Source organism: Phyllostomus discolor, chromosome 1 (genome assembly GCF_004126475.2).
Source record: "Phyllostomus discolor isolate MPI-MPIP mPhyDis1 chromosome 1, mPhyDis1.pri.v3, whole genome shotgun sequence".
Classification (NCBI taxonomy): domain Eukaryota; kingdom Metazoa; phylum Chordata; class Mammalia; order Chiroptera; family Phyllostomidae; genus Phyllostomus; species Phyllostomus discolor.
This window is the reverse complement of record NC_040903.2, coordinates 56453671-56467832: the sequence shown is the minus strand read 5'-3', so window position 1 is coordinate 56467832 and position 14162 is coordinate 56453671. Positions and strand designations below refer to the sequence as shown.

General features: G+C 35.4%; 1 protein-coding gene and 1 long non-coding RNA gene across 2 annotated transcripts in view; one reads left to right on the top strand and one right to left on the bottom strand.

Annotated features, from left to right (window-relative positions):
- YME1L1 (YME1 like 1 ATPase) overlaps positions 1-14162 on the top strand; it is a 61180-nt gene that overhangs the window by 20450 nt on the left and 26568 nt on the right. Inside the window, exons 4-7 of the mRNA XM_028505702.2 lie at positions 1469-1567; positions 10526-10635; positions 11936-12086; positions 12409-12492. Coding sequence (XP_028361503.1) covers positions 1469-1567; positions 10526-10635; positions 11936-12086; positions 12409-12492 — 444 coding nt within the window. The remainder of the gene's footprint in view (positions 1-1468; positions 1568-10525; positions 10636-11935; positions 12087-12408; positions 12493-14162) is intronic.
- On the bottom strand, positions 1578-11147 carry LOC118499993. Its single transcript, XR_004902512.1, has 3 exons — positions 11136-11147; positions 11051-11053; positions 1578-2094 (listed from the first exon to the last, which is right to left on the bottom strand). It is a non-coding gene; the product is annotated as an uncharacterized LOC118499993 (long non-coding RNA).

Here is a 14162-nt window from a genome sequence, read left to right as displayed (position 1 = left end):
TATATATATTTTTTACTTTAAACTATAGACTTCATTTAGGTTTTACCAAATAAAAGTTTAACTTCTCCAAATGAGTAGTTTTTCCACTAGGATCCATTTTTTGTTCCAGGATCTAATAGAGCATACTACATATTTTGGATTCCAGGTAACATACTACTGATCTCTGAGAATATATTGAAGGAATAGTCACAGTCCATTTTATAGAATGTCTATATATTTTCTGGAGGCTTTTAACAATCTGGAGTTATAATAAGTGGACATTTTTGTTGAAAGGGATGTCAGATTTATTCATTTCTTTTTGGATGGTACTTAAGGAGTGTTAGAGGTTTGTCAAAATACTTGTTCTGTCGTGACAGAACAGACTTTTCAGATTAGTATAAGTTATTAATAAAAAAAAAAAAAAGCCCAGGACAAAAGAGCAAGCAAGTTTGAATAGTTTTATGTTGAAGGTTTGATTTGAAACTGTGCTTTGTATAAACTTAATTCATTTGCTAATTCTGTGTGTGTGTGTGTGTGTGTGTGCGCGTGCGCGTGTGTGGTTTTAATTCATGTAAGGGCTGGAAGATAAAGAATTCAGGAGTGAGAAAAAATGAAAATATTTTGAACTTGGGGCTTAGATGAAAAATCCGCTTCTATTTGCTTATCTTTCTTTGTGCTATCCTATCTTTTACCTGAGAGAAGCCCTGAGACTTAGTGCTTAAGAGAGACAGATAGAATAGGATCAAACTCATTCCTGCCACTGACTGACTATGGTATTTATTTAATTTCTCCAAGTTTCTGTTTTTCCACATGAGTGTGAGGAATAACTACCTCACTTTAGAGGACCAGATAAAACAATTTAAAGTACTTGGGGCCCATGGTAATTGTTCAGTAGAATAAAATATTTGTTACATGTTACTGTTACTTATTATCATTGTTACTGCTCTTTTAATCTTCATATTTACATTTCCTTATAAGGTTGTTTCTCTTATTGCTAGCCATTTTCTAGGCTTAGGTAGGCAGAAGTATTAGGAAGGGGTTTCTGACTTCAGTCTAAGTGTTCTTAGAAGAATTCCTGAATCCTAATTGGGATGTAGGGATAGATGAGAACCATTGTTTTTCTTGTTTCTGTGTACCTTTTCTGATCATGGATGTAAAGTTGGATGGGGCCCATTTGTCAAGAATAGGAGTTAGGAAGGAACACCAAAGTATTCATGGCTTATAGCTATGGAAGGAACTTTCTTTGTTCCAAAGAACTGTGGAAGCTTTAAGAGAGCAAGAGAGCAAGAGAGTAATACCTCTGGTTTTACCACATTGTTCATTAGAGGTTTTTAAATTGTCTTTAGGAAATAATGATTCTTTATCTTTTTGTGCTCTTAACTAAAAGTAACTTTAGATTAACATATATGCCTTATTTATACATAAAAGGCAAAACTCATATTTTGTTTTTTTCTAATACTTGGTGAAATTATTTTCATTTTCCCTCCAGGTTACATAGATGTGTTTAGTACTTTGCGTTCCTCTTGCTTGTACAGACGACATTCAAGAACTCTTAAAAGCATTTGTTCAGATCTTCAGTACTGGCCAGGTATGAAGCAACAACTTTATTTATTTTGAAAAAAATAGGTATATTTATTATATTCTGATTTGTTTTTCTTAATGATGCTAATGATTTTAAACATTCATTTGTAGCTCACAGTAAAACTTACAGAGTATTTGTTATTGATTAGTTTGAGTATGTCTATATAATTATTTATTTGAAAAATATAAAGTAGGAGCTAAATTTTGAATGGGAGTGACAAATGCCACAGTAAAATATTTCAGGGTACTTACTGATACCTGCTTCAGAATAAATAAGCATATTTGTATACTTCCCCTCATTTCCCAAATCCATCTGCAAGATAAGAAAATAGAAAAATGAGAAAGAAGTGAGGACAAGAGAGAGGGATTTTATCAGTGGATCAGAAATTTGAGGACTTTGCATGAGTTATAATATAGATGACATCAAATTGATAGCAAAGTTGAATATGTATTGATTCATATTTATTATGATTATATGATAATATGTCAGATACTAGTGATGGGTTTTAGGTGACAGTGATAAACAAAAAAGACCTTTATGAAACTCCGATTAATATCAGAGGTGTGTACTATTTCCAGTGGAACTTTGGAAAAACTCTGAAGTTCAAATCAATAACAGTGGGATCTGGGATGATTGATATAGTAAACAGTTGAAAGATTGCCACAAGTGGGTCAGTCACAGAGCTGATACAGCTTTTAAATTTTAGGCTACAATTGGCAAAAACACCTTTGTTGTCTGGGAGAATGGGTGTGTGCATGTGAGTCTAAAGGAGTTTGTCTCTGAATCCTCCTGGATTGAGCATTGTTACCAGAGAAGGAAGCAAGACGGGTACTCCAGATTACTCTTGGGCTTGAATCATACACTGAAGTTATCCTGCTCAGTCACCATAACACTATGTTTTGTATTCCAAATACATTGACCACATCAGTGGATTAGCAAGACTCTCCTCCACATACTTTTAGCATTAAAGAGAGGCACCAGGTTGAACAGAGACCAATAATCCTCTGAAGAAATTATTAATGTGGAAGACAGAAGTATACTTAAGGATGACGTATTTTTATTGTTTTTTTTTCCTTTTTTATTGAATATATCAGGGTGACACTGGTTAACAAAATTATACAGGTTTCAGGTGCACAGTTCTACAATACACCATTTGTGTACTATAAGGATGATATATTTTAAAATATTTATGGAGACATAAAAACTAACTGTGTATTTGGGTATGAAATATATCTTCATTTTTCAAAGCATTTGTAGCTCAGAGCTCAGGTTCTCTAATCATATAATAAAACAAATCAAATAACAGAAAGAATAGCTAAAAAATATGGTAGATATTTTTCTTTGTGTCCTGTGATCGAAGGGAAATCTCAAAACTGAAATTACAAACAATTATTAATGACTCATAATGAAAATCTGCATATCAAAATGTTTGGGTTGAGCTCTGGCTGGTGCAGCTCACTGGATTGAGCACTGGACTGTGAACCAAAGGGTCGCAGGTTTGATTCCCAGCCTAAGGCACATGCCAGGGTTGCGGGCCAGGTTCCTAGTGGGGTGCACATGAGAGGCAGCCAAACATTGATGTTTCTCTATCTCCTTCCCATCTACTATCTCTAAAAATAAATAAGTAAAAATGTTTAAAATATATATAAAAAAATAAAAAATGTTTGCGTTGAAGACACACTGATCCCGAGAGCATTCTATAATTTATTAGGCAATAAGGAAGATTGCACATAAATTGATTAATTTTGAGAATTTTTTAAAATGTGAGAAATTAATATGGATAAAACAAACATTAAATGAATATGTAAGCAAGAACATTTTACTTAATTAAACCAAGAACAAGTTTACTTTGAAAAAAAAAAAAAAAAACTAGTACAAACAAACTTGATTAAGAAACAATAAGGGCCCTGGCTGGCGTAGCTCAGTGGATTGAGCACGGGCTGCGAACCAAAGTGTCACAGGCTCAATTCCCAGTCAGGATACATGCCTGGGTTGCAGGCCATGACCCCCAGCAACTGCACATTGATGTTTCTCTCTCTCTCTCTTTCTCTTTCTCTCTTTCTCCCCCCTTGCCTCTCCAAAAATAAATGAATAAAATCTTAAAAAAAGAAACAATAAGGAAATATGAACACTATTAGAAGTGAAAAGTGGGACCTGCCACAGATGATGAATATTAAAATATAAGAATATTCAGAAAGAGAATGACGTACTGTATGATTTCATTCATATAAGGAATCTTGAAAAACAAATCAACAAGCAAACAATGCAAAAACTCATAGATCCAGAGAACATATTAGTGGTTACCAGAGAGAAAGAGGGTAGGGAGATGGGCCAAAAGAAGTTAAGGGGGTCGATTGCATGGTGATGGATAGTAACTAGATTTTGAGGGGTGATCACTTTGTAGTATATACAGAAGTCAAATGATACAGTGCTCCTGTGACACGTGTAATAAAACTTCAAAAAAATTACAAGATACTTTGTATAATTTTATATTATAAATAAAAATGTGTTGAAATAGGTAATTATCCAAGTTACAAATTAGCAAAATGGATCCAGTAAGAGATAAAACAATAACCATAACATTTGAAAGGTGGTAGTTTTTTCTTTTCTAAAGATTTTATATATCTACTTTTAGAGAGAGTAAGGGAAGAAGAAAGAGGAGAGAAACATCAATGTATGGGAGATATATCTCTCAGTTGCCTCTCATACACCCCCAACTGGGGACCTGGCCTACAACCCAGGCATGTGCCCTGACTGGGAATTGAGCTGGTGACCTTTGGTTCTCAATCCACTGAACCACACTAGCCAGGGTAAAAGGTAATAGTTTTAAAGTGTAATTCCTTTGTCCCAAAGGCACTAAGCTCAGATGGTTTTCTGGCTACATTTTTAAAAAAGATTTTATTTATTTATTTTTAGACAGAGTGAAAGGGAGGGAGAAAGAGAGGGAGCATCAGTGTACGGTTGCCTCTCATACAACCCTACTGGGAACCTGGCCCGCAACCCAGGGATGTGCCCTGATTGAGAATTGAACTGACAGCACTTTGGTATGCAGGCTGGCGCATAATGCACTAAGCCACACCAGCCAGAGCTTATGGCTACATTTTGTTTTCTAGGATTAGGAAAAACTTTTTCAGTAAGGAAAAGGTAAAATAGGCTTCCCAGTTTATTTCATAAGATGACTGATACTAAAATATTAGCAACAAAAAAGATACAAAGGATCGACTTTGCTAATATGTAGAAATTCTACATACAGAAGTTCTAAATAATAGTAAAAAAGTTTTAGAGTGTGCTGAGAATTACAATTAAGGGGCGCAAGAAAAAAGTATGTTATCATGTTAATTGATTGGAGAAGAAAAGCAATGCTATTTCAGTGTATGATTAAAAGGTGTGTGATACAGACTTATGGCCGAGGTGTAGGTGAATACATTTAGCCTCCTTGCATAAGTGAAAAGGACAACAACAAATTTAAAAATAAAAAATAACCAGAATTGCCAGAAAATCAAGCTGTATGGAAGTCTGACAACCAAGGAGTTAGAGAAGAAACATTCATCCAGACTAGTGGGAGGGGCAGCCAACTGGGGCAGAGAGGACTCATGGCAAGTCAGTGGCTAGAAGACCAGTGCAGGTGTGATGGTCGCCAGAGGACCGGGCAAGTCAGCGGCTGGTAGAGTGGACAGTCCCACATTTGTGTGGAGATAAACCAAGAGGACAACTGGGGAGTAAGACAGACTATTCAACCCAGGGTTCCAGTGTGGGGAAGTAAACCCTTAAAACCTCTGACTGAAAAAAACCTGTGGGGATTGAGGCTGTGGAAGAAACTCCCAGCCTCATAGGAAAGTTCTTTGGAGAGACCCACAGGGTCTTAGAATGTACACAGACCCACTCACCTGGGAATCAGCACCAGAAGGGCCCAATTTGCTTGTGGGTACTGGAGGAAGTGACCTGAAAGTCAGCTGAGAGTTGAGCAAGCAGCATTGTTCCCTCTCTGACCCCTCCCCCACATACAGTGACACAGTGTTGTGACATGGGTTGCCCTGCCCAGGTGAATATCTAAAGTTCCTCCCCTTACTACATAACAGGTGCACTGAGACAAAAAAATATGGCGCAAATGAAAACAGATCAAAGCTCCAGAAAAAATACACTTAAGTGATAAAGAGATTGGCAACCTATCAGATGCAGAGTTGAAAACACTGTTAATTAGGATGCTCACAGAAATGGTTGTATATGGTGGCAATATAGGGGAAAAAGTGAAATGGAACCACAGTGAAGGGAAGGAAACAGGCACTCAGGTCAGCGGTTTGGAGCAGAAGGAAGAAATATTGAACCAGAACACAATAAACAAGAATTTAAAAATGTGAGGAGAGGCTCAGGAACCTCTGGAACAACTTGAAATGTTTTAATATCTGGATCATTGGGGTGCCAGAAAGAGAAGAGAAATAGCAAGAAATCGAAAACTTATTTGAAAACATAATGAGAGATAACTTCCCCAACCTGGCAAAGGAAATAGATGTCCAGGAAGCTCAGAGAGTTCCAAAGAAGTTGGATCCAAGGATGCACACACTAAGGCATATCATAATTAAGTTACCCAAGATTAAAGATAAGGAAAGAACTTTAAAAGCAGCAAGAGAAAAGGAGTTACCTACAAAGGAGTTCCCATAAGACTATCAGCTGATTTCTCAAAAGAAACCTTGCAGGCAAGAAGGGGTTGGAAAGAAGTATTCCAAGTCATGAAAGGCAAGGACCTAAATTCAAGGTAACTTTATTCAGCAAAACAATCATTTAGAATAGAAGGGCCGATAAAGTGTTCCCCAGGGAAGGTCAAGTTAAAGGAGTTTACCATTACCAAGCCCTTATTATATGAAATGTTAAGGGACTTGTCTAAGAAAAATATAAAAATACAAACAGGAAAATGACAACAAACTCACGATTTCCAATAGCCAAACTTAAAAAAACAAAAACAAAAATGAACTAAGCAAACAACTGTAACAGGAACAGTTTCACAGAAATGGAGACCACATGGAGGGTTATCATCATGGAGGGGAAGAGGAAGGGAGGAGAATGGGGGAAAAGGTACAGGGAATAAAGCATAAATGTTAGGTAGAAAATAGGCAGGCGTTGCTTAAGAATAATATAGGAAGTGGAGAAGCCAAAGAACCTATATGTATGACCCATGGACACGAACTAAGTTGGGGGAGTGGTGGTAGGATGGAGTGCTACAGGGCAGAGGGGAATAAAGGGGAGAAAAAAGGGATAGCTGTAATAGCATAATATATAAAATATGTATTTTTAAAAAGTATGTGATGTATTTTAATTGCTGTGTTTCCTAAAAATTCTTAGAAAGCTAGAATATAAATTTTAATTTCTACTAGCCAAGATGGAGGCATAGGTAGACATGCTATGCCTCCTTGCACAACCATAAGAAGGAATACAACTAACCTCAAACAAAAAACAAGCAGAAGTGCCAGAAAACTGAGCTGTATAGAAGTCCTTCAAGCAAGGATTTAAAGAAATATTCATTCAGATGGGTGTGCCAAGATAGGGAGTCAAAGTAGCTCTACCTATTACAGAGAAACAAACACAGGGAGGCTACCAAATTGAGGAGACAAACATGGCCCAAATGAAAGAATGGATCAAAACTCCACAAAAAGAAATAAGTTACAAGGAGATGGCCAACCTATCACATGCAGAGTTCAAAACACTGGTGATCAGGATGCTCAGAGAACTCACTGAGTTTGTCAAATGCATAAGGGAAGAAGTAAAGGCTACACTAAGTGAAACAAAGAAGAATCCATAGGGAACCAACAGTGAAGGGAAGGAAGGAGGGGTTGAAATCAACTATTTGGAGCATAAGGAAATGAACAGTCAACCAGTACAGAATGAAGAAGCAAGAATTTAAAAAATGAGAGGATTCTCATTCTCTGGGACATCTCCAAAAGTGCCATCATCTTTATCATGAGGATGCCAGAAGGAGAAGAGGAAGAGCAATAATTTAAAATTTAGTTGAAAAAATAATGAAAGAAAACTTCTATTTTGGTAAAGGAAACATTTAAGTCCAGGAAGCACAGAGAGTCCCAGACAAGTTGGATGGAAAGAGGGTAACACTAAGACACGTTATAATTAAAATGCTAGAAGTTAAAGACAGAACCTTAAAAGCAGCAAGAAGAAAAGCAGTTATTTACAAAGGAGTTTCCATAAGACTATCAGCTGATTTCTCAAAAGAAACTTTTCAGGCCAGAAGGGACTGGGAGGAAGTATTCAAAGTGATGAAAACAAGGATCTACAACCAAGGTTAATCTACTAGCAAAGCTATCATTTGGAATGGAAGGGACAGTAAAGTACTTCCCAGATAAGGTCAAGTTAAAGAATTTCATCATCACCAAGCCATTATTGTATGAAATATGAAAGGGACTGATCTAAGGAAAAGAAAAAGATCAAACCTATGAATAGTAAAATGACAACAAACTCACAACTATCAACAGCTTAACCTAAAATATACAAAAACAAAACAAACTAAGCAAACAACTAGAACAAGAAGAGAAGGAGATCATACAGAGAATTATCAGCTTGGAGGGGGAAGGGAGTGAATATAGGAAAAGATGCAGTGATTAAGAAGTATAACTGGCCCTGGCTGATGTGGCTCAGTGCATTGAGTGCTGGCTTGTGAACTGAAGGGTTACTGGTTCGATTCCCAGTCTGGACATATATCTGGGTTGTGGACCATGTTCCCAGTTGGGGGCTTGCGAGAGGCAACTGATCCATATATCTCTTGCATATTGATGTTTCTCCCCTCTTTTTCCCTCCCTATCCCTCTCTCTAATAATAAGTAAAATTTAAAAGAAAAGTAGTATAATTGGTAGGTACAAAATAGGCACAGGTTAAGAATAGTATAGGAAATGGAGAAGCTAAAGAACCTATATGCATGACCCATGGACATGAACTAAGGGGGGGATTGCTGAAGGGAAAGTACTGGGTGGAGGGGGGCAAAGGGGAAAAAATGTGGGATAACTGTAATAGCATAATCAATGAAATATGCTTCAAAGAATTTAATTTCTTTAGGATATCTGTTAGGAACAAGATGTTTAGTGTCCTGTTTTTGTGCAGCATTAAATAGGAGGCTCTGTGCAGTGTGATTGAAAAAAATAAGGGATGTATGTGTAAGTTAGCAGAAGGGGAAGAATTATAATTAGGAGTGATATGATTATTTACATAAAATTCAAGAACATCAACTGAAAGGCTACTGAAATAGTAATAGTTCATTACATTGGTACCATATGAGATAAATGTATAAAAATCAGTAGCTTTCTTTTATTCTAACAATAGATTTTATGTGTAGTTTCTTCAAAACCTGCTTAAATACTTTATTCTCACAATCATGCAGCATAATGTATACACACATATGTATATACATTGAAAAGTCCACTGAAGGAAATAAAAGAAGAGCTGAGTAAAATAAAAAGAAAAATACCATAATCCTTTTTGCAAGGACTTAGTGTTATATCAGTATCAATATACACCCAGATTTATCAATTTATTACAATTCCAATAAAATCCTAAAGACTTACTTTGAAAATCAAGAAGTTGATTTTAAACTGATATAAAAAAATCATTTTCTTTTCTTACATTAAAAGAGAAGTTCCAAATAGGGCAAAAGTCTGAAGACAAAAAAATTCAAAGTATTAGATAAAGTCAGTAGACTACCTTTAAAATCATAGTTTGTGGATGGGACTCTCTAAACAAAACACAGTGCAGAAAACTACAAATTAAAAAATAGAGCTAGGTCAGTTTTATAAATTACTGTATCACTTAATTGAAAGAAAAAGACATTAAGTGTTTAAAATATGTATAACTAAACATTAGTATACATGGCATCCGTATTCTAGAAATGAAAATGTGTGTAAATGTTTGAGTAGTCAGTTCACTAAAGGATAAAAATATTCAGTAAAAATAAAAATACATTTCAAAACTCTCCATTCTCAATTCTAATCCAAAATGCAGATTAAAACAAGGTACTACTTTTTGTGTATCAGATTTGTACAAATTAACAAGTTTTATATTATCCTTTGTTGCAAAGGCTGTGAAGAAAAGGATCATATTCATTGGTAGACATATAAATCGATAATAGCCTTGTAGAGGGGAATTCCTTAGTGTTAAATCATGTAAACCTTATAGTTCCACTTTTAGGAATTTAGTCTATCTATACTGAAAGATAATATGTACAAGAAAAAAAATAGGAAACTGCCTTTTTGATGTGGCTCAGTGGATTGAGTGCCTGCGAATCAGCGTGTCACCAGTTCGATTCCCAGTCAAGGCACATGCCTGGGTTGTGGCCCAGGCCCCCAGTAGGGGACTGCGCTAGACATAACCGCATACTGATGTTTCTCTTTCTCTCCCTGTCTTTTTCCCTTCTGTCCCCTCTGTCTAAAAATAAATGAATAAAATCATTAAGAAAAGATAGGAAACAACTAATGTCGGGAGTAGGGAAATGGTTGAATAAATTGCTATGCTTAGATCAAAATTGGGAAACTAAACAGCCAATAAACTAAATGTACTGTCTGACCTATTTTGATAAATGTCCATAATATAGGAAGTGAAAGAAGACAATACATACTATTTTTATAGAAAGAGGATGTGTTTAAGTACATAGAAGCATAGTTATGGAATTACTAATTTATACAGATTACGTATAGGAAATAGCAGTGGGATTTGAGGAATTAGGGAGCAGTTACTTATTTGATACTCATCTATGGGTTTTTTAAATGTATTTTTAAATTATCAAAAAAATAAACTGTAGGTTAAATCTATTCTAATAACAAGTGTGTTAAAGTGTCAGGGAAAGAAGTGTGTTAAAAAACAAGCCAGAAACCTAGGATGTCCAGATAGGTTGTCAGCATTTTGAATTTTAGGCATTATTCTTTTCTTGTGAAAATTTATAATGAGAAGTAAATGTGATATTGTTTCATTCAGTTTTTATACAGACTCGGGGTTTTAAAACGTTAAAATCAAGGACACGACGCCTACAGTCCACCTCTGAAAGATTAGCAGAATCACAGTATATAGCACCATCGTTTGTGAAGGTAATTAGACCTTTTTTTGTTTGAAAGAGCAACAATTTGCTAATTAAAATGAGAACCTTCAGTATCTGATTTCTTTTGTGGGCTGATTGATTTTCTCTTTTTTATTTTATGAGAAAGGATGAATAACCCATGTAATCATAACTGCAACTCTTTTGGGTGCTAAACTTGTCTCTCCATTGACCTATTAGAAATACTCCGTCTGTTTTTTTCTCCCTACCAACCTATACCTGCTTAGGGGTGGCATCCACTCAAACTAGAAGCCTGCTGATCAACTTTGATTTGTCCATCTTCTCTTTACTCCCACATCCGTTAATCACTGATTCCTGTTGATCACTAAAATCCTATTGATCCAGCCTCTTAAATATTTCTTAAATCTTTCTTTTCATTCCTACCTAGTTAGTTCTATTGCATAGACAGACTATTAGAGTAATCTAGGCAAGAAATGGTTATAGACACTCATGTAGTCTCCATGCCTTTTAACTTCACTTTAGCCTCCAGACTGCTACTTGCCCGTCTATCTAAAACGTGTTACATGGAATAATTGTATTCCTCTGCTTTATTGTCACCTGCCCTGGTACACAGAGCATGTCATCATCTGTCCTCTGCCTGTCATTTTTCTGTTCTCATCTCTCATTGTGTAGCCCCATCTCTACCCCTTCCCTTCCTCTCTTGGCATCTTCAAGTCCTGTCATAGGAGATTACTTGCAGTTCTTCACTACTAAAGGCTGTTTGAAGCTTTTGTCAGTGTCCATGCTGATCGCTCCCTGTGGCTAAGATGTCCCATCTCTGTAAGGCCTTCCTTGACTTCTTAGGTAGCATTTATTTTACCATACCTCATACTTCTAACATATCAAAACATTATTTATGTATCTCTCCTCAGTAGATGGGAAACATTCAGATCAGTGTTCATACATCTTTGCATCTTCACAGTCTACACAGTGCCAAGTACATGAAATGTGCTCACTAAACATTTAATATACTAATGAAGTTTTCCTGTAGTACAGTTAAAGGAGTGTGAACATCAAGCCTTTAGAACCCTAAGTTGACCTGTTTTTATTATAGTGTTCTTACAGAATTTCTTTATAGCAATTTATTGATACAGTTATTGGATCCAGTGTTGCTTTTCTATCCATTGATAAATAATGTATTATTGAGTTCTAATAACATTTGTCACATTGACAATAAAATTAAAAATTCTAGAATTTCAGTGAATTTTGTGTGTGTAAGTGGTCAGGATGTTTCTGGGGGGTGTTATTACCTGTATAGTCAGTCATTACTGTTGTGTTATTTGTATATTTAGGGATTTCTTTTACGAGACAGGGGATCAGATGTTGAGACTTTGGACAAACTCATGAAAACGAAAAACATACCAGAAGCTCACCAAGATGCATTTAAAACTGGTTTTGCAGAGGGTTTTCTGAAAGCTCAAGCACTAACGCAAAAAACCAATGGTAAGCTAATTTGACAGTCATGTTTGAAGAGAATATCTCAAAGTCATAGTCCTACCTTCAAATTATTATGCATAACTTTTCTACTTATTATCCATTTTTCCTTTTGTTATATTCTGTTATATTTATAACTGAACCTGTGTAGAAATATAAATAACTACTGGTAGGGTGCTGAAAGGATATCGTGGCAATTATGCAAAAGAACACCAGTTTCTAAATTTGCATATGATGAAATATAATTCCATCAATAACCTAATGTTTGCATTTCATTGAGCTGTCATTTCTCATTGATATCATCTGACTTGAGGCTTTTTTTTTCCTCCAGATTCTCTAAGACGAACTCGTCTGATTCTCTTTGTTCTGCTGCTATTTGGCATTTACGGACTCTTAAAAAACCCATTTTTATCTGGTAAAGGCTCTTTTAATGTATCTGACATTAATGTGAAAAAATCTTTTACATTCTCATTTCTTTTTCATAGTCTAGTTAAGACTGAGAGAAAAAACATTAATGTTTGTAGTCTAGGATCTAGGCCTTTCATTCCTAAGTCAAGACTTCTCAAATTGGGTCACTTTGAGGTTGTGTTTATGCACTAAAGTAGAAAAGTTTTAATATCTTATAATTGTGTACCATCTGCCATGTCAGAGGACTTGTTATATTTACACTGTTTTGTGGATTATAAGAAAAGTTTCTTCATGCACTGTAAAAATTCAAGTTTAATGCATTTTGAGGAAATAATGTTTTTATGAAAGTTCCATGGATAGTGTTAGAGTGAAAATGTTATTTCATCTGCTAGTAGTGGTTGGTTTTCTAGATTTTTAGAAAATAATACCTGTCCAATTATTAAAGAACATTTAGCAGAATTTTATAATAGCAGCACAAAGTGACATAGATGTCTATTTTAAAAACAAATTAATAAATTAATTTTATTTAAAAATTAATGTATATAAATCATGTCCCGTACTTTTTCAGTTTGCCAGTCTAAAATGAAGTAATAATGTGAGGTTTAAGTGGTTCTAATTGCTTTTTCAACTACCATTTAATTTTTACCCTGTGTTCTCTACTCTCTTTGTGATTATTTTGAGAGAAAACAGCTTAGGTACAATAAGAACATCAGTTGACTTGGATCAGGACTTCACCCCAGAACTTACATATAGCCCAAGATAGTTAAAAAATTTTTGTGGCATGAAACGTAAGATGAGGTTTTAAAATACAGGAATAGTTCTTATATCTAGATTCACCGTCTCTTGTTTTCTTCTATTTTTAAAAAAGAACCAGTATACAGATGATAGAGTAATATTGGTTGGTGGAGGGGATGGCATACGCTCTGATTATTCATATTTTTTTTGTTTCTTGCTTGATGTCTTATATTAAGCAAAATACATATTACAGTGTGACATTCACTGCCTTTGGAAAATTACTGTAGCTTTTTTATTAGGTCCAGGTGTTCCTGCTGCAAATTTATATGGATTATTTATTAAGTCCATCTACCTACATCTTTAAACAAGTAATTCAGTGGGCTAAACCAGTTAGTGTCTGTTCTAGAATTACTGTTTTAAATTGCTCTTCCAACTTGTATGTTCTTTTTTTCCTTAATCCTCACCAAGGATGTGTTTATTAATTTTAGGAGGGAGGAAGGGAGAGACAGAGAAACATTGATGTGAAAGAGAAACATCGATCGCTTGCCTCCTGTATGCACCCCGACCAGGGATCTGACCCCCAATCTAGGTATGTGTCCTGACCAGGAATTGAACCTGCAACCTTTTGGTGTATGGGACAGTGCTCCAACCAACTGAGCCACCTGGCCAGAACCTGACTGGTATATTTTGATATGTTAGATGTTTCTTGTTAATCCTATATTTTTGCCTACTCATTTTTGGCTTTTATATTTCAATCTATTTTAAAGGCCATATTTTTTACTTATTCTGAGGAAATTAGAAATTCATCAGTTTACTCATTTATAGCTCTAGTATGGAAGTTTACTTGAGGGGGAGAGATTTAAGAAAGCTTTTTGTTCCCTGTAGTTGATTTGTTTGTTCCCCATAATTGATCTCAAATATTTTACTGTCCTCCCAAACTTT